Source organism: Hypanus sabinus, chromosome 5 (assembly GCF_030144855.1).
Source record: "Hypanus sabinus isolate sHypSab1 chromosome 5, sHypSab1.hap1, whole genome shotgun sequence".
NCBI classification, from domain to species: Eukaryota; Metazoa; Chordata; class Chondrichthyes; order Myliobatiformes; family Dasyatidae; genus Hypanus; species Hypanus sabinus.
Genome location: NC_082710.1, coordinates 145094117 through 145114308, shown reverse-complemented (window position 1 = coordinate 145114308; position 20192 = coordinate 145094117). Strand labels below are relative to the sequence as shown.

The window sequence follows — 20192 nt, the reverse complement described above, 5'->3', positions numbered from 1 at the left end:
TGGTGCCATCTTATATTTCTCTGAGTAGGTTCAAGACAAAGTCCGTTGGGATTTTAAAGGGCTAGTGCAGGAATTGGAGTGGATATACGTCTTTACCAAAGGAGGGGTAAGGCACTCCTTCCCTCCACTAGCCTGCAAATCACCCTTGGGGAAGGTGTAACAGCTGCTTAGCGCTGTGAACAGGGTCACATAGGGCCATGGGAGCAGGTAGTGGATGAGCAACTGGTGCATATCAGTAGTTCTAGTTATGCGGCCACTGACACCAGGCAATCTCTGAAGAGTCTTGATAATAGCTGGGGTTACCCATCTTGTAAAGACACTGTCCAAAAGAAGGCAATGGAACACCACTTCTGCAGAAAAATTTGCTAGGAACAATCATGGTCAAGACCACAATCACCCACATCATACGACACAGCACATAATGATGAGTGCAGGAGAATAGTGCTGAGGTAAAAGAGCAGCCATGTTCACACCAAAGAGCAAAACCCCTCAAGGGGCTAAATGGCTTATTTCTGCCTCAGTTCCTTTCAAGTTTGCAGCCGAGAGTGTTTACAGCTCAAGCCTTACAGCTTCATGCTGGAGTTGGTGCTTCAGATGAGCAGATCCTAATCCAGGTCTACGCGAGGTGATACCTTAATGCCCTCTGGCACTGATAGAATTTCACAACTTCTCTGGAAGCCCAAGACAATTCAATGCAAGAACAGACCCTTCTGCCTACAGTGCGTGTGCCAACCATGATGCCAGTTTCACTCCCATCTGTCTGTATATGATCTATATTTGGCTCAAGGACAGCTTCTATCCCATTGTTATCAGACTTTTGAATTGACCTCTTGTATGATAAGATGGACTGTTGGCCTCACAGTCTACCTTGTTATGATTTCACACTTTATCGTTTACCTGCGCTGCACTGTTTCAGTGACTTTTAAACTTTATTTTGTATTGTTAGTGTTTTTACGTCATTCTAAGCTCAATGCAGTGAGTAATGATTTGATCTGTATGAACAATATGTGGGACAAGCTTTTCACTGTATCTTGGTTCATATGACAATGATAAGCCAACACCAATAAATACCCCTCCATTTCCAAGTCTCTGTCTAAATACCTCTTAGATGTTGAGATCGTACCTGCTTTCACCACTTCCCCTGGCAACATGCTCCGGGCCCTCACCAGTCACTGTGTTAATAAAAACTTGACCCACAAAACCCCTTTAAATTTTCCCCTCTTGTCTTAATCCTACATCCTTATTCTGTAACTGAACTTCCGAATGCTTGTGTGTAAATCATCAAAAGTAAATTATTGTAAAGTACTTAATTCTCTAATATAGATTATACAGTAACATTACATAAATAGCACCATGTTCAGCTTACATATTACCATTGTTTTGTCTTTAGGGAAAGCTTTATGAAGCAATTCATTGATCGTCAGCAGCAGGATACGAGCTGCCTGCTGCGCCGACTACCGTCAGGATCGTCGTCATGTGACCATTCCAAGCGGTCTTATGTTGAGGATAACAAGTATATCGACCAGAAGGTAAATTAATTATAAATGATCCTCCTTTGAAAGAAAAACAAAGTAGATTTCTGCAAAAAATTGTCCAAAAGGTGCAGGAGGTCCTTATTGCAAAATATTTGTTTTAAGGCAATATTAAAGTGATCGATTTTTTTTAGAAGAATTATATCTTGGGAAATGCTGTGAGTTTGATGAAGAGAATTGCTCCCTTTTAGAGATGGCTCCTTTCGTAGCATGAGAACATCTGTAATCATTTTACATCCAATGATATGTCCCAGTGCAGGAAGACTTCATCTCATTTGTGCATGGTCACACCTCGCACGTAACATAAAATAAGGGACCAGATTATCTGTTTCTGTCAAGTTGCCTGAGGATAAGTATTGACCAGCTCATCGAGGAGTCTTCCTGAGTTCTGGTTTACTTAAAGTAGAACCAGGGAAACCTTCCTGATCCCCTTAGTTAGCAGACAGATGCATTTAATGGCTCGTCCCAACCCACCACTTCTGAGAGTGTATGACACAACAATGTGGCAGGTAGAACCACCGTCCAGGTTCCTTTCCTCGTGTGTAGCATTTATACCTGTGATCTCCAGACTCCTCCCCCTCATTACTATATCATAACTCTTTTCAAAGAGAACAGACCCAGCCTCTCTCATCTTTCCTGTAATCTCCAACCCTGGTCCCAGGTGCCAGGAAACATTCTTGTACATCTCCTCTGGTCTGAAGCAGCTGAAGGTGAGGTTGAGGCTGAGGTAGTGATGGAAGTCAGAGAAGATTGCAAGCCCAGAATTGGTGCGGCTCTCAGAGCTGGGAGATTTGGAGTAGAGTACATCAAGGGAGGATATATAAGGTAGCAAAAGTGAATGGGAAGTTGGATAATTAGGAAGCTTTTAAAATCCAACAAAAGACAACTAAAAAAGCTATAAGAAGGGAAAAGATGGAATATGAGGGCAGACCAGTCAATAATACAAAGCAGGATACCAGAAGTTTTTTTCAGTTATATAAGAGTGAAAGGGAGGTGAGAATTGATATTGGACCACTGGTAAATGATGCTTGTGAGGTAATAATGAAGGACACAGAAATGGCAGATGAACTTTGCATCAGCCTTTATTGTGGAAGACACTGGCAGTGTGCCAGATGTCCATGGGTATCAGGGAGCAGGAGTGAGTGCTATTGCTATTACAAAGGAAAAAGTGCTAGGCAAACTCAAAATTCTTAAGGTGGATAAGCCACCTGGGCCAGATGGACTACATCCCAGAGTCCTGAGAGAGGTGGCTGAAGAGATAACAGATGTATTAGTCATGATCTTTCAAGAATCACTTGATTCTGGCATGGTCCTGGAGGACTGGAAGATTGCAAATTGTCACTCCACTCTTTAAAAAGGGAGGAAGGCAAAAGAAAGGAAATTATAGCTCAGTTGGCCTAACCTCAGTGGTAGGGAAAGTCTTGGAGTTGATTCTTAAGGATGAGGTTTCGAGGTACTTGGAGACAAATGATAAAATAAGTCAAAGTCAGCATGGTTTCTGTGAAGGGAAATCTTGCCTTACAAATCTGTTAGAATTCTTCAAGGAAGTAACAAGCAGGGTGGATTAAGGAGAGGCAGTGGATGTCATTTAACTTGGATTATCAGAAGGCGTTTGATAAGGTGCCACACATGAGGCTGCTTAACAAGAAAGAATCCTATGGCATTACAGGAAAGATACTGGCATGGATAGCAGAATGGCTGACTGGCAGGAGGCAGTGAATGGGAATAAAAGGGGGCTTTTCTGGTTGGCTGCCAATGACTAGTTGTGTTCCTCAGGGATTAAAATTGGGACTACTACTTTTCACATTGTTTGTCAATGATTTAGATAATGGAATTGATGGCTTTGTGGCAAATTTTGCGGATGATGCGAAGATAGGTGGAGGGGTAGGTAGCGCTGAGGAAGCAATGCGATTGCAGCAGGACTTAGACAAAGAATGGGCAAAAAAGTGCCAGATGGAATACAGTGTTGGGAAATGTATGATAATGAATTTTGGTAAAAGGAACAATAGTGCGGATTATCATCTAAGTAGGTAGAAGGTTCAAATATCAGAAGTGCAGAGTGAGTCCGCGTGCAAGACTCCCAGAAGGTTAATTTACAGGTTGAGTCTGAAAAGAAGGCAAATGCAATATTGGCATTTATTTCAAGGGAAATGGAATATAAAAGCAAGGAGGTAATGCTGAGCACTAGTTAGGCTGCACTTAGGGCAATGTCAACAGCTTTGGGCACCATATCTAAGAAAGGATGTGTTCTCATTGGAGAGAGTCCAGAGGAGGTTCACAAGGATGATTCCAGGAATGAAGGGCTTAACGTATTAGGAGTGTTTGGCAGCTTTGGGCCTAATTCACTGGAATTAGAAGCATGTGGTGGGGGGGAGGGTGGAATCTCATTAAAACCTACCAAATGTTGAAAGGACAAGATAGGGTGGATGTAGACAGATGTTTCCTATGGGGGGGGGGGGGGGGGTATCCAGAACTAGAGGCCACAGCCTCAAAGTTGAGGGGTGACCGTTTAGAACAGAGGTAAGGAGGATTTTTTTAGCCAGAGAGTAGTAAATCTGTGGAATGCTTTGCCACAGACTCTGGTGGAAGCCAAGTGTATGCATATATTTAAGGTGGAAGTTGATCGTTTTCTGATCAGTCAGGACATCAAAGGATATGGCGAGAACGCAGATGTATGGGGTTGAGTGGGATCCGAGATCAGCCATGATGGAATGGTGGAGCAGACTCAGTGGGTGGTAGGCCCAGTTATGCTCTGATGTCTTGTGGTCTTATGGACACAGACTGAAGACTACGGAGTAGTTTGAGCACTAGGATGAGAATTTTGAGCAATAATTTCACTGAGTCATGAAACACTGACCTGCCATGCATAGGTGAAGATTACCAGTGAGTGTTCAGTCCATGTAAAAACCCACCTCTCAGTTGCTTTTCAGAGACAGCCAGGTTATCTCCCCCCCCACCCCCATCCTCAATTTCCAGCATTTCCAGATCTAACTTCCCCTCGTATTTATGATCACTTTCAGTTACGAAGATCAGTTTCCAGCATCCAAGCTCGAAATCTGATTGAAAAGGAAAATGCTGTGAATAAAATATTCCGGTAAGGTTCTCTGTGTTAAGGAATAATTTAGCTGTGTCACTTTCACTCTGTCCCACTCTTGTGGTCACAATCTTGTATTGGGTGGTTCAGTGGTTAAAAGTGTCTCACAATTCCAGTAACTTAGATTCGATCCTTACCTCAGCTGCTGTCTGTGTGGAGTTTACACATTCTTCCCATGACCATGTGGGTCTCCTACATTCCAAAGATGAGGAGGTTGGTAAGTTTAACTGGCTATTATAACTTGCCATTGAGGTTGTGGGTGAGGTGTAGAATCTGGGCCAGTTACTGAGGATAAAGGAATGGGATTAATATAGGATTGGGTGTTTGCTTGTCATCAGAGATCCAGTGGACTGAATGATCTTTTCCATGCTATATGTCTCTGTGGCCCTATTTTAAAAGTAGTTCAAATAGTTCTTAGGTCAGAACTTTTTAAAAGTTTGACATTTTCTACCTATGATTAAAAGTGGCTTAAGCTTCCAAGACATCATCGCATAGCGGTCGGCATAACACTTTACAGTATTAACAACAAGCGGTTGAGGTTGAATTCCTGCCATTGTCTATAAGGAGTTTGTACGTTCTCCCCACAATTGCTTGTGTTTCCTCTGGGTGCTTTGGTTTCCTCTCACATCCAAAGACGTATGGGTTAGGGTTGATAAGTTCAGAGCATGCTATTTTATCACTGGAAGTGTGGTGACACTTGTGGACTACTTTCAGCACGTCCTCGAAAACACAAACAATGTATATCACTGTATTGTCACGTATATCAAGTATGTTTTGATATACATGTGATAAATAAAGCTAATCTTTATAAAATATGAACAACTTACCTGCAAGCACCCTTTTACTGGAGTGAAAAGATCCTGCTCCTCCACCAGCCACAGCTGGTGAACTCTGTTCAGAGCAGCTGTATTTCGCTATTGGAGTTGATACTGAACTTACAGGTGAAGCAGAAAGTGAGATTCACTACTGCCTCACCGCCAACCCCTCTCGGAGTGGGGAGATAGGAGAGGAGCTCATCACCAGCCACTCGTCAATCTCACTTGAAACCCTGGCCACACGTGAAGACGACTATTCATCAAATGACAAGTTAGACTGGAGGTGCTTGGTGGCCACCACCTGTTGCTTATGTGCCTGAGCTTTTGGGAGGAGTGTGCAAGATCTTTAACCCCTTGTCATCAAAAATCAGTTGGCCTTCCAGTGGCAGGAGGGACAAACATGAGGCGAGATGCTGCCTGTGGAGTGGAGTCATGCAGGAGTCAAAGTCAAATTTGTTGTCGTATGCACAAGTACATATGTGCTTAGGTGCAATGAGGAACCGCAGCTACATCATAGGCACATAGATTCATATAAGTGGCATGCAGAAGAAAAACATAAATTATACAAAATTACACAAGAAAGAACACAATTAGAATAAAACAAGGTCCATTGGAGTACAGAATGGTTGTTTTTGAACCTGATGGTAAGGGACTTCAGGCTTTTGTATCTTCTGTCGATCAAGCACATCGTTCTAAGCACATGTTTTCTGGACAGTCACAGGGAGACATTTTCCTGCATATGTTGGGGAAATTCAGTGCATGAAGCCCATAAATACTGTAATTATACAATGAGTAATCAAATCAGTGCACACATTACACATTCATTACTGGTAGGCACGTTAATAACATGGTTCTGATTTCATTCCAAATGCAATAACTTTATTAAATAATAAGGAAGATTAATATTCAACCATGCACTGCAGGTGCTTGGTTTTGGAAATTACTTGGCATTTGCTATTACTCTATCCATCATCCCCCAACCCCCATGCAATCTAGTCCCAGGTCTGCATTTTCCTTGCTGAAGTTATTATGGATTTAGTGTTCGGGGCATCTTGAATGCCTGCAACCTTTTGAGCTTGTTTTATAAGGATTGCTCTGGAACAGTGCCCATCAAACAGGCCCATCCTCCAGCTCACCATGCTGAGTTTTCACTCATTTCTATGAATTTAAGGAGACTGTGGAACATCTGATTCCTTTTGGAAGGTGTTCCCTGCATGTGTTTATGATATAGCCAGCAGCTGTGGGCCAAACCTAGCAAGAAAGCAGTTTTATAAATCTTCCAGAACTAAGTTCATTGAATTTTAAGAATAAATCGTTCACTGTTGATGGACTGCCAGTGCGATTTTAAAACACATCAAAATGCTGTAGCAAACACAAGGAAATCTGCAGATGCTGGAAATTCAAACAACAACACACACAAATTGGTGGTGGAACAGAGCAGGCCAGGCAGGATCTTTAGGAGAAGCATTGTCGACGTTTCGGGCCAAGACCCTTCGTCAGGACTAACCAAAAGGAAAGGTAGTAAGAGATTTGAAAGTAGTGGGGGGAGGGGGAAATGCAAAATGATAGGAGAAGACCAGAGGGGGTGGGATGAAGCTAAGAGCTGGAAAGGTGATTGGCAAAAGTGATACAGAGCTGAAGAAGGGAAAGGATCATGAGATGGGAGGCCTCGGGAGAAAGAAAGGGGGGGAAGCACCAGAGGGAGATGGAGAACAGGCAAAAAAATAAATATGTCGGGGATGGGGTAAGAAGAGGAGGAGGGGCATTAACGGAAGTTAGAGAAGTCAATGTTCATGCCATCAGGTTGGAGGCTACCCAGCCGGTATATAAGGTGTTGTTCCTCCAACCTGAGTTTGGATTCATTTTGACAGTAGAGGAGGCCATGGATAGACATATCAGAATGGGAATGGGACGTGGAATTAAAATGTGTGGCCACTGGGAGATCCTGCTTTTTCTGGCGGACCGAGCGTAGGTTTTCAGTGAAACGGTCTCCCAGTCTGCGTCGGGTCTCACCAATATATAAAAGGCCACACCGGGAGCACCGGATGCAGTGTACCACACCAGCCAACTCGCAGGTGAAGTGTCGCCTCACCTGGAAGGACTGTAAGTCGGCTGGTGTGGTATATTGCGTCCGGTGCTCCCGGTGTGGCCTTTTATATATTGGTGAGACCCGACGCAGACTGGGAGACCGTTTCGTTGAACACCTACGCTCGGTCCGCCAGAAAAAGCAGGATCTCCCAGTGGCCACACATTTTAATTCTACGTCCCATTCCCATTCTGATATGTCTATCCATGGCCTCCTCTACTGTCAAAATGAATCCAAACTCAGGTTGGAGGAACAACACCTTATATACCGGCTGGGTAGCCTCCAACCTGATGGCATGAACATTGACCTCTCTAACTTCCGTTAATGCCCCTCCTCCGCTTCTTACCCTATCCCTGACATATTTAGTTGTTTGCCAGTTCTCCCTCCTTCCCTCACCCCCAACCTGGATCTGATCATCAGCTGCCAGCTCTTTCTCCCCATGTTTTTATACTGGCTTTCTCCCCTCTTCCTTTCTTGTCCAGATGAAGGGTCTCAACCTGAAACAATGTCTGTTAATTTCTCTCTATAGTTACTGCCTGACTTGCTAAGTTCCCTCAGGATTTCTCCAGATTTCCAAAATCTGCAGTCTCTCTTGTCTTTCTCCCTCTCCCTATCCCTCGCCCTATCCCTTCTCTCTCTCTCCCTCTCTCTCCCTCCCTCTCCCTCTCTCTCCCTCTCTCTCTCTCCCCCTCTCCCTCCCCTCTCCCTCCCCCTCTCTCTCTCCCCCTCTCTCCCTCCCAAAAACATTTCAATTTTGTTTTTGCTGATAAACCTCTAACAGCCGATTTCATTTAATTCTGCGAAGTTCCCAGTCTAAAAGCTTAGAGGAGCGACTTGTGTTTGAATGTTGCATGATGACATAAGTTTGTGACAGAATTTGTAGCCAGCAGTGCAAGCAGATTTGTACTGAAACTCAGAGGTTTGCAAAAATGCTTTTGAAGAGGGATGCAGTAGTATAAATTCATGTGCTGCACCAAGGAGAACTCTGCTGTTGTAACCACCGAGAAATGGGTGCCAAGTGGAAAGGTTTATGGCTCAATTCAAATTAACCTACTTGTCGATTTCTGCTAATTTCTGCAGGGTTTGCACTCGCCAACGTCTGTTAGGAGGTTCCTTTGAGGGACAACCAGCAAAAGAAAGGTCAATTTTAAGCGTGCAGCACCATATCCGTCAGGAACGCAGGTACGACCACCCGCAGTGCCACAGTCATGACAAAGTGTCAGGAAATCCCAGTGAAATTTCAGGCTGATTTTGTTAATGCTTAATTGCCTGCCAGAGAATGCAAATCCAAAAATAGTTGTTTGTTTATTCATGAAAACCTTTAAGCAGCTTGGTCTACTAAGAGTTATCATCCTCAGCTTCACTAATGAACCAAATCTGGAATTCGTGAGAAAAAGAATGGGAAAACTGGAAATGTGCTCCCACTGAGAAATGCAGGGATGGATTCTCAGGAAAAGATGAATAAGTACATAAAGGAGAGAGAGTGATGGGGGGAAGATAGAGAGAGTTGAATAAACACACAAGGGAGTGATGGATGAACACAAGAGAGATGGGAATGGGAAGAGATAGAGATAGATGAACACAAGAGAGATGGATAAACACGTGAGATAGTGATGGGGAAGGAGTGAGATGAATAAACACAATAGAGATGGTGTTGGGGCAATGTGAAAAGAGAGAATAAAGAACACAAAAGGGAGAGATGGTGACGAGGAGAAATGGATAAATACACAAGGCAGAGATGAGGATGGGAGGGGATGGAGAGGGACGATGGGATAGGAGGAGATGGGGTGAGTGAGAGATGGGGATGGGAAGAGATGGCGATTAACACGAAGGAGAGATGGAAGGAAATAGTGTGAAGTAGAAACAACAGCAAGAACAGATGGGCCAGATGTCCTGTTCATTCAGTATAATTCTCTATAAGGTTCACTTGGGGTGTAAAACCTACAAGTTCATTCTCTATGTCTGTTGAACTATAAGGAATTGAGTGATTGCACAACAGATGAATACACAGACAATTCCAAACTCATGCCAAACGCAATGTTTCATATACGTTCAGATTCCTGACTGCAGGAATTCTTGGAGTTTATTTCCTGTTGCTTTCTATATTTTAGACAATTTGCATAGTAAGAATTCCTACAATGCCACAAAGCTGTAGTTATGTTTTTTTAATACTATTAATCTTAGTTACTATGTTTGGAACTGCCAACCTTGTGTGGATGAGAGAAGATGGTTGAACCCAGTACATTGTATATTATTCCTCTTTTTGCAGATCCCTTCGACACGGGTCGAGCACGCAGCGAATCAGCAGAGGCAAATCACTGGAAACACTGTCACAAGATGTGGGTGAACAATAACTAACTCAATCCACAGAGTGTAGAGCACTTTCCCCTATACCTGCTGGGGTGTTTCATTGCAAGTGTGGTTAAAGTTAAAAACAGCATTAAACCGGGGGTGTTACCACAGCTGAAAAGTACAGATGCTTTAACTTGCATGCTAATTGTCAGCAGCTTTAGGGAGCAAAGATATGTGCTTCAGAGTCCAAAGATCCATATCGTTCCATGGGCAGTGAGAACAATGGCTTTCTCCCTGCTCCCTCTCTCCTCCATTCAAATGTAATGAATGTGAGTAAGTTCCTAGACTTGCCCTGTACCTTACAAAATGATGTTGTCTGTCTGTGATTCCCTTGGTGATGTCTTAATATCTTAATGTGGAGTAACTATTAAATATCAGCAAATGCCCTAGCTGATATTGAAAATTATTGTTAGAGGTTTTAAAAAAATTCTTAACAGTTTTTTTCCCTTTATTTCTTTTGTTTCACTTTCTGGCCTGACTTTTCATTAAATTCACCCATTCTAGTCCACTGATCTTCCCTCATCTCTGCTTTGCTCATTTTGCAATTCTTGCACCTCTGTAGTCAAGAGATCCTCTTTGTACTGTCTGCTGTTACCTGCATGCCCTGCTTCAGCCTAGTGCAGACCACAGAAGGTGCATCTCCCCTAAAGCAGGGATATACATTGCAACCTGCAGAAAGGTCTGCACAATTGAATGAGCACTGGGGCCTCAGAATGAAACTGGCTCCATGACCTTGCATTTTTATTCCAGATTCATTGCTTGTTGCATTTCCCACACCTTAACCCTCTCAGGATGTGTTCACAATCTCTGTCTGTCTCCACGTAGCACTCCAGCACAGTTCGGTACCGGAATGCCCAGCGAGAAGACAGTGAGATAAAGATGATACAGGAGAAAAAGCAGCAAGCTGAAATGAAGCGGTAACTTTGCATTTCCCTGCGAGCATTTGTAAGCCCTGTTTGCCTTTCACTGACTGAGGAAATGTTCTTCTTCTGTTCAGCAAGGTCCAAGAAGAAGAATTACGTGAAAATCATCCTTACTTTGACAAGCCCCTCTTTATTGTCGGTCGGGAGCACAGGTTTCGAACATTCTGTCGGGTGGTGGTGAGGGCTCGGTTCAATGCGTAAGTCTGTCGAGCACTTTTTTTCTCCCTCAGTCCTCTTTCCCTCTCTTCACCCTCCTTATCTTCTCTTGCCCTACTCTTCTTCAGGATTCATTCATTCATTTCCCGTCTCCCCCCTCCCCATCTTCCCGTCACCACCCCCCCTCTCCAAATCCTCTCTAGCTTCCCTTGCCCTTTCTCTTTCATGTGATGTAATGGAAGGTTTTCTCATGACTGGTCTAATCAGACCACAGCTAACTGGGATATGAGTTTTTGTTGCCATCACCACATCACAACAGAATCTTGTCTTTCAGATCAAAGACGGATCCAATTACAGGAGCAGTTAAGAACACCAAGTATCATCAACTGTAGTAAGTGCAGCTTGCTCTGCATCCATTACTCTGTGTGTTGTTCCATTTTAATTACATCTTTGAGGAAGTGTGACCTTTAGATCACATGACCATGTTACCTGTAGTAATGGCTCTGATCTCGGATCTGAAGCAACATTTGCATTTCTTACAGGTGGAATTCTCCCAGTAATTTGTCTGCATTTAAATACATGTGTATGTCTGAACTGTGAATGTCTGTGCATCTCTGTGTATGTGCATGTGTCTTCATGTGTGTGCATGTCTCTCTCTCTCTCTCTCTCTCTCCCTCTCCCTCTCCCTCTCCCTCTCTCCCTCTCTCCCTCTCTCCCTCTCTCCCTCTCTCCCTCTCTCCCTCTCTCCCTCTCTCCCTCTCTCCCTCTCTCCCTCTCTCCCTCTCTCCCTCTCTCCCTCTCTCCCTCTCTCCCTCTCTCCCTCTCTCCCTCTCTCCCTCTCTCCCTCTCTCCCTCTCCCCCTCTCTCCCTCTCTCCCTCCCTCCCCCTCTCTCCCTCTCTCCCTCTCTCCCTCTCTCCCTCTCTCCCTCTCTCCCTCTCTCCCTCTCTCCCTCTCTCCCTCTCTCCCTCTCTCCCTCTCTCCCTCTCTCCCTCTCTCCCTCTCTCCCTCTCTCTCTCCCTCTCTCCCTCCCTCCCTCCCTCTCTCCCTCTCTCCCTCTCTCCCTCTCTCCCTCTCTCCCTCTCTCCCTCTCTCCCTCTCTCCCTCTCTCCCTCTCTCCCTCTCTCCCTCTCTCCCTCTCTCCCTCTCTCTCCCTCCCTCCCAGCCCCACTCTGCCCTCCCAGCCCCAACCCCCATGTGTGTATTTGTATCCTGACTACTACACTGGGCTCCTTAAATCCTTAATGTCGACCAGCTCTAATTGTGACCATTCAGCTCATTGTGACTGCTCGATCTTTAACAATTCTCGGTACCAGTCATTTACGTACATGCTGCAATTCTGCATTTATTAGGTTCCCTAACTTGTCTATTATGCATTATCAGTAAATTGGGTCATCATAAGTAGTTAAAGCTCTTGTTCCTAACCTGTTTTTGAAGAAGTATCTGTATTCACTGAATCTCACAGCTCTATTGTTTTCTTTGAAAATACTTCCAAGTTAGTCCAGTGCCTACAAACGTCTCCTTTTCCCACCCCATCAGGTTCAGGAAAAGCTACTTCTTTTCATCTACTCTGTTCTTGAACCATACAACCCTCATTACCACCTCAGTACAGCAACACTAAGACCACGAAATGGACTTTTTTTAATTGTGCTTTTTCTTGTATGATTTTATATAATCTATAGTCATGTTTTTTTGTGTAACTGTTGTTTGTGTCTCCAATGTGATGTGCCTGTGATGCTATTAAGTTTTCATTGCAACTGTACATACATGTACTTGTGTATGACAATAAAAATTGTTTCTGACTTTTTATCTCTCCAATTCCCTTTGGAAACTTCATACTAAATCTGCTCCCACAGCCCTTTCAGACAGCACCCAGAGTAGGAATCCTCTCAGGACCAGGTCCACTCTAGGCATTTCAGCACTTGATAGGTTTTAATGAGATACCCCCACTCATTCTTCTAAATTCCAGTGAGTACAGGTCCAGAGCCTTCAATCGCTCTTCATGCAATAAGCCTTTCATTCCCGAAATCATTTTCCTATGGTGGAGAAATCTTGACCAGAGGGCACAGCCTTAGAATAGAAGGACATCCATTTAGAATGGAGACGTGGAGAAATTTCTTTCACCAGAGGATGGTGAATATGTGGAATTCATTGCCACAGGCAGCTGTGAAAGCCAGGTCATTGAGAGTATTTAAGATGGTGGTTGATAGGTTCTTGACTAGTCAGGGCATGATAGGTTATGGAGGGAAGACAGGAGAATGCGACTGAGAGGAAAATGGATCAGTCATGATGAAATGGTGGAGTAGACTCAATGGGCTGATTGGTCTAATTCTGTTCCTATCTTATGATCACACTGTAAATGAAGTTCTCCTTCTGGCCCATTATTTGTATATACCCACATTGAGTACTGTCTGACAAGCTGATGTGCACCCCTCGACAGCGTAACTGTTCTCTTTGTGCTCTCTGCTAGTGATCTGCTTGGACTAGTCACCTACTTGGACTGGGTAATGATTGCAGTGACTATCTGCTCGTGCATTTCTATGATGTTTGAAACACCATTTACAACAGTCATGCACACACCAACCTTACAGGTAAAGTCATACCAGTAATGCTATTTGTGTTAATATTCTTCTCTTACCCTTTTTATTAGCATATGGTGCAATATGTAATGAAAGCATCAAATTATATTAAGAAAGTAATTCTGCAAAGATGAAGTGGCTATTCATTATAGCAGTGGTTAAATCTGTTGCATTGTCATTTTCAAATTTTATATCATCGGCTTTGGCTCAAGAGACACAGCAGATGCTGGCATCTGGAGCAACAGACAATTGGAGAAACTCAGCAGGTTGAGCAGCTTCTGTGGGAGGAAAGGAATAGCTGACATTTTGAGTTTAAATTCTGCTTCAGGACTTGGCTCAGTCTCACTTCGCAGCCCCGTCACAAGGTCTCCAAACTGAAATGTTGACTCTGTTTTGCTTTCCAGCAGGTGCCGCCAGACCTACTAACATTTTCTAATTTCCAGCATCCGCAGTCTTTTTCTGCAATAAGGCAAGGAGTCTGGGTTGACATTCCAGTGCGTTACTGAGGGAGTACTACCTTGTCAGCAATGCAACCTATCAGACGTGACTTTAAAGCCAAGCCCCATTGGTGCTGCCAAATGGGTACAATAAATCCTGCAATATGAGGAAAGGCTAGTGTAGTGTCCAAGTTACTGGGCTGGCAGCCACAGTCTGGAACCATTGATTGAATGGCATGAGTTTGAATCTTAGTACAGTAGCTGAGATTAAAACTACCCAAAACTCAAAAACTCTGATCTTAAAACTGCAAGATTGTTATAAAAGCCCACCTAATTTGCTAATATCAACCAGGAATCAAAATCAGCAGTTTTTACTTAGCCTATGCTTGACCCACATTTATTAATGTTCTTTTCTCTTTACTGCTGCCTCAATTCTGGGCAATTAGGGACGGGCCAGCAGCTGAATAAATAAAGAAGCAATTGGAAAGAATAACGAGCCAGTATTCCTCGTTTCTGGCCAATATTCATCTTTCAGTCAACTTTGAATCATATTGTTTAGTCATGGCACAGTCAGGGTACTGAAGGAGGGTGTGCTGAAAACAAGAGATCATAGGCTGAAGGTCAGAGACACGAGATTTATAAAGGACGTCAGGGACGGCTTCTTCATGTAATGGGTGGGGCATGTTTGGGACGAGCTGCCAGAAGTAGTGAATTGAATCGAGCACATAAAAACGGTCTAGATAGGATAGGTGGCCCAGTGGTGTAGCAGTTAGCGCAATCACTGTATGGTACCAGCAATCATCGATCGGGGGTCGATTCCTACTGTTTACATTCTTACTTTGTACATCCTCCCCATGACTTCTTGTGTTTCCTCTGGGTGGTCCAGTTTCTTTCCACATTTCAAAGATATACAGTTCTTGTTCGCGTTAGGGTTCAGAATCAGAATCAGGTTTATGATCACTGGCACGTGTCATGAATTTTCTTAACAGCAGCAGCAGCAGTTCAATATAGAAGAAGAAGAAAGAATAATAATAAATTCACAGCAAATCCACAGCCATTTCCTGGACAGTGGAAACATGTGGCACATGTGGAAGGCCTTTCAGGACATTACCAACTACAGGACAACATCACATGACTGTGCTGGTGATGCCTCCCTCCCAGATGCGTTGAACAACCTCTACGCTCGCTTCAAGGCGGAAAATGACGTGGTGGCGAGGAAATCCATCCTCCCTCAAATGACCAGGTGCTGTGTCTTACCGTAGCCGATGTGTGGAAAACTCTAAACCGAGTCAACCCACAAAAAGCTGTTGGACCAGACAACATCCCTAGTAGAGTGCTCAGAGGGTGTGCAGACCAACTGGCAGATGTTCTCACTGACATCTTCAACATCTCCCAGAGCAGCGCCGTCGTTCTAACGTGCTTCAAGGCTGCCACAATCGTCCCCGTGTCAAAGAAGTCTTCAGTGTCCTGCCTCAATGACTACCATCCGATTGCACTCACATCCATCCTCATGAAGTGTTTCGAGAGGCTCGTCATGAGGCACATCAAGACCCTGCTACCCGCCTCACTAGACCTCCTGCAGTTCGCGTATCAACCCAACTGCTCAACAGACAATGCCATCGCCACCACCCTCCACCTGGACAAAAAAGTCATGTACGTTCAAATGCTGTTCAGTTCAGCATTCAACACAGTCATCCCTCAGAAACTGATTGGAAAGCAGAGCCTATTGGGCCTGAACATCTCCCTCTGCAACTGGATCCTAGACTTCCTGACTGGGAGACCTCAGATGGTCCAGATCGGGAGCAGCATCTCCAACACCATCACACTGAGCACAGGGGCTCCCCAGGGCTGTGTGCTCAGTCCAGGGCTGTTCACTCTGCTGACCCACAACCATGGTGCAACACACAGCTTGAATCATATCATCAAGTTTGCCGATGACACGACCGTGGTGGGTCTCATCAGCAAGAACGATGAGTCAACATACAGAGAGGAGATGCAGTGGCTAACGGATTGGTGCAGAGCCAACAACCTGTCTCTGAATGTGAACAAAACAAAAGAGATGGTTGTTGACTTCAGGAGAACACAAAGTGACCACTCTCCACTGAACATTGATGGCTCCTCCATTGAGACCGTTAAGAGCACCAAATTTCTTGGTGTTCACCTGGTGGAGAATCTTACCTGGTCCCTCAACACCAGCTCCATAGCCAAGAAAGCCCAGCAGTGTCTCTACTTTCTGCAAAGGCTGAGAAAAGTCCGTCTCCCACACTCCCCCCCCCCCCCCCCCCAATCCTCATCACGTTCTACAGGGGTTGTATTGAGAGCATCCTGAGCAGCTGCATCACTGCCTGGTTCGGGAATTGCACCGTCTCGGATCGCAAGACTCTGCAGCGGTTAGTGAGGTCAGCTGAGAAGATCATCGGAGTCTCTCTTCCCGTCATTACAGACATTAACACCACACGCTGCGCCCACAAAGCTGACAGTATTGTAAAGGACCCCATGCACCCCTCATACAAACTCTTCTCCCTCCTGCCATCTGGCAAAAGGTACTGAAGCATTCAGGCTCTCATGACCAGACTGTGTAACAGTTTCTTCTGTTACGTACCCTGTAACTGGGTCACTTACCAGCAAAGATAGAGAGGTCCATTGAAGTCTGATGGTACTATTTTTAACAGTATTGGTAAAAATACACAAAAATAATATCAATGCAAACATACAGATAATATGCATTGTCAATACTAAATCTAAAAGCGCGGGTATAATAATAATAAGAAATAGCTCTATCATTGTCTATATTGTCCAATGGAAATATAAAAGTCACTTTAGTTCATTCAGGCTGCAGCCTTTGGTTGGATTCAAGAGAGACAGATGTTTTAAACTTGCCAGCTTTTCCTTTTTATGATGTCGATCCTTCGAGAGTTCAGTTTTTGTAGTCGGTCCTTTTAGCTAAGCCGTTCCGTGGAAGCCCGCCAATTCCTCGGCCAAGGGAAAGGACGCATGCGAGCCCCACTGGCTGTCACTATTAAACGCTGTCACAGGATTTCTAGTGTTTCTCCTGATGTGTCTAAAGGGGTTGTTCCCTACACCCTCTTTTATCCTTATTCACGGGGTCCCAGATGTCAATCAGGGTGGGATAATGCAATCCCTCAACCAACCCCCTCTGATCATTCCCTGAGGGCTTCCATGAAGTACAGTACTCAATACACAATTCCCTCTCCAAGAGACAATGGCCGTTTCCCGTGGCTTTGTATCGCTGAGGGGCCAGGACATTCCAAACCCCTTTGTGGATTCTGCATGTCTTTCTCTCATTTCCTGGGTCTCCTGACCTGAATTAATAGCGATCTTACGATTCTCAAAAAGGAGGGGGCTACTTTGTACCTTTCGGCCCCTCAGAGTTGGGGCACAGGCATAACACTTCCCCCAAGCCATCAGACTCCTCAATACCCAGAGTCTAGACTGACATCTACATCATTTATTATCATATAGAAATTTGTCCTCTACAGTGCCTATTGTCTTGTTTATTAATTATTATTTAATTATTGTACTGCCCTGCACTGCTCTGTGCACTTTATGTAGTCCTGTGTAGGTCTGTCGTCTAGTGTAGATTTTGTGTTGTTTTTACGTAGTCTAGTGTAGCCTTGAGTTGTCTCACATAGTCTAGTGTAGTTTTGTGTTGTTTCATGTAGCACCATGGTCCTGGAGGAATGTTGTTTAGTTTTTACTGTGTATTGTACCAGCAGTTTATGGTCGAAATGACATTAAAAAGCGACTTAACTTGAGTTGAACTAAGTAAATCAATTACAGTATATGTATACTGAGTAGATTAAAAATCGTGCAAAAAAGTAAGGCAGTGTTCACGGGTTCAATGTCCATTTAGGAATCGGATGACAGAGGGGAAGAAGCAGTTCCTGAGTCACTGAGTGTGTGCCAACAGGAATCTGTACCTCCTACTTGATGGTAACAAACGAGAAAGGGCATGCCCTGGGTGCGGGGGATCCTTAATAATGAACGCTGCCTTTCTGAGACATCACTCCTTGAAGACGTCTTGGGTACTTTGTAGGCTAGTACCCAAGATGGAGCCAACTAAATTTACCACCCTCTGTAGCTTCTTTTGGTTTTGTGCAGTAGCCACCCACCACCCCCCCCTACTTACCAGACAGTGAATGCACCCTGTCAGAATGCTCTCCCTGGTACATCTATGGAAGTTTTTGAGTGTACTTGTTGACATACCAAATCTCTTCAAACTCCTAATGAAGTATAATCACTGCCTTGCCTTTTTTATAACTGCATCGGTATGTTGGGAGCAGGTTAGGTCCTCAGAAATCTTGAAACTGCTCACACTCTCCACTTCTGATCACTCTGTGAGGATTGGCATGTGTTCCTTCGTCTTACCCTCCATGAAGTCCACAATCAGCTTTTTCATCTTACTGACATGGAGTGCAAGGTTATTGCTGTGACACCACTCCACTAGTTGGCCTTTCTTGCTCCTGTATGCCCTCTCGTCTTCCTCTGAGATTCTACCAACAACGGTTGTATCATGAGCAGATTTATAGATGGTACTTGAGCTACGCCCAGCCGCACAGGCATGGGCATAGAGAGAGTAGAGTAGTAGGCTAAGCACACACCTCTGAGGTGCACTAGTGTTGATTGTCAGCGAGGAGGAGATGTTATCACCAATCCCCACAGATTGTGATCTTCCGGTTAGGAAGTCAAGGAACCAATTGTGGAGGGAGGTACAGAGACACAGGTTCTGTAATTTCTCAATTAGGATTGTGTGAATAATGGTAATAAATGCTGAGCTATTGTCGTTGAACAGTATCTGGACGTAGGTGTTTGTGTTGTCCAGGTGGTCTGAGGCTGTGTGAAGAGCCATTGAGATTGCATCTGCCATTGACCTATTGTGATGATAGGCAAATTGCTATGGGTCCAGGTCCTTGCTGAGGCAGGAGTTCAGTCTAGTCATGACCAACCTCTCAAAGCATTTTATTGCTCTAGATGTGAGTGTTTCTGGGCGATAGTCATTAAGGTAGCTCACATTATTCTTCTTGGGCACTGGTATAATTGTTGCCTTTTTGAAGCAAGTGGGAACTTTCGCCTGTAGCAGTGAGAGATTGAAAATGTCCTTAAATACTGTACTCCCGCTAGTTGGTTGGCACAGGTTTTCAGAGCCTTACCAGGTACTCCATTGGGACCTTACACCTTGCGAGAGTTCACTCTCTTTAAAGACAGTCTAACATCGGCCTCTGAGACAGAGATCACAGGGTCATCAGGTGCAGCAGGGATCTTCACAGCTGTAGTTATATTCTCCCTTTCAAAGTGGACACAGAAGACGTTGAGTTCATCTGGTAGTGAAGTGTCGCTGCTATTCATGCTATTGGGTCTCCCTTTGTAGGAAGTTATGTCTTGCAAACCCTGCCAGAGTTGTCGTACATTCCAACCTCTTCTGAAATTGTCTCTTTACCCTTTAAATAGCCCTCCGCAAATCAGACTTGGTTTTCTGGTACAGACCTGGGTCAGCAGACTTGAATGCCACAGATCTAGCCTTTAGCAGATGACATACCAGACAATCCTGTAACTGCTGCTGTGCTTCCCTTGTCCATACCTTCTTGGTCTTCCCTACTGATGCTACAGTCTTCAGTCTCTGCCTATACTTGGGGAGTAGAGGTACAGCCAGGTGATCAGACTTACTGAAATGAGTTCATGAAATAGCACGGTAGGCATTCTTGATGGTGGTGTAACAGTGGTCCAGTGTATTGTTTCCTCTGGTATTGCAAGTGATCTGTGATGGTGATTGCATAGCGATTTTTTCAGACTGGCCTGGTTAAACTCCCCCAGAACAATGGTGAAAGGTTAAGGTGCGCTGCTTCATGCACGTTGATCCCATCGCTCAGATCATATAAAGCCTCATTGACATTGGCCTGGGGTGGAATGTATACTGCTACCAAAATGATCCTGGAAATCTCCTGCAGTAGGTTAAAAGGACGGCACTTAACTGCTAGATATTCCAGGTCTGGTGAGCAGAATTGGGACTGCACTGATATATTTGTGCACCGAGAAGAGTTGATCATGAGGCATACTCCTCCACCTCTGCTTTTGAGAGTCTCTATAGATCTATCCTGGCAGTGTATAGTAAACCCATCAATCTGAATCACTGCATCTGGTATGGAAGGGGTTAACCAGTATTCCGTGAAACAAAGGACACATGCAGTCCTAATGTCCCTTT

General features: G+C 44.4%; 1 protein-coding gene across 7 annotated transcripts in view; it reads left to right on the top strand.

The window, feature by feature from the left end:
• nalcn (sodium leak channel, non-selective) overlaps positions 1-20192 on the top strand; it is a 181785-nt gene that overhangs the window by 87803 nt on the left and 73790 nt on the right. For all 7 annotated transcript variants that reach the window (XR_009512315.1, XR_009512316.1, XR_009512317.1 and 4 more), the window contains exons 17-24: positions 1391-1529; positions 4553-4626; positions 8608-8709; positions 9797-9866; positions 10705-10796; positions 10877-10999; positions 11293-11349; positions 13427-13547. Coding sequence is in view for 4 of the 7 variants with exons in the window: in XM_059970506.1 (XP_059826489.1) it covers positions 1391-1529; positions 4553-4626; positions 8608-8709; positions 9797-9866; positions 10705-10796; positions 10877-10999; positions 11293-11349; positions 13427-13547 (778 nt within the window). In the remaining 3 variants the exon portion in view is untranslated. The remainder of the gene's footprint in view (positions 1-1390; positions 1530-4552; positions 4627-8607; positions 8710-9796; positions 9867-10704; positions 10797-10876; positions 11000-11292; positions 11350-13426; positions 13548-20192) is intronic.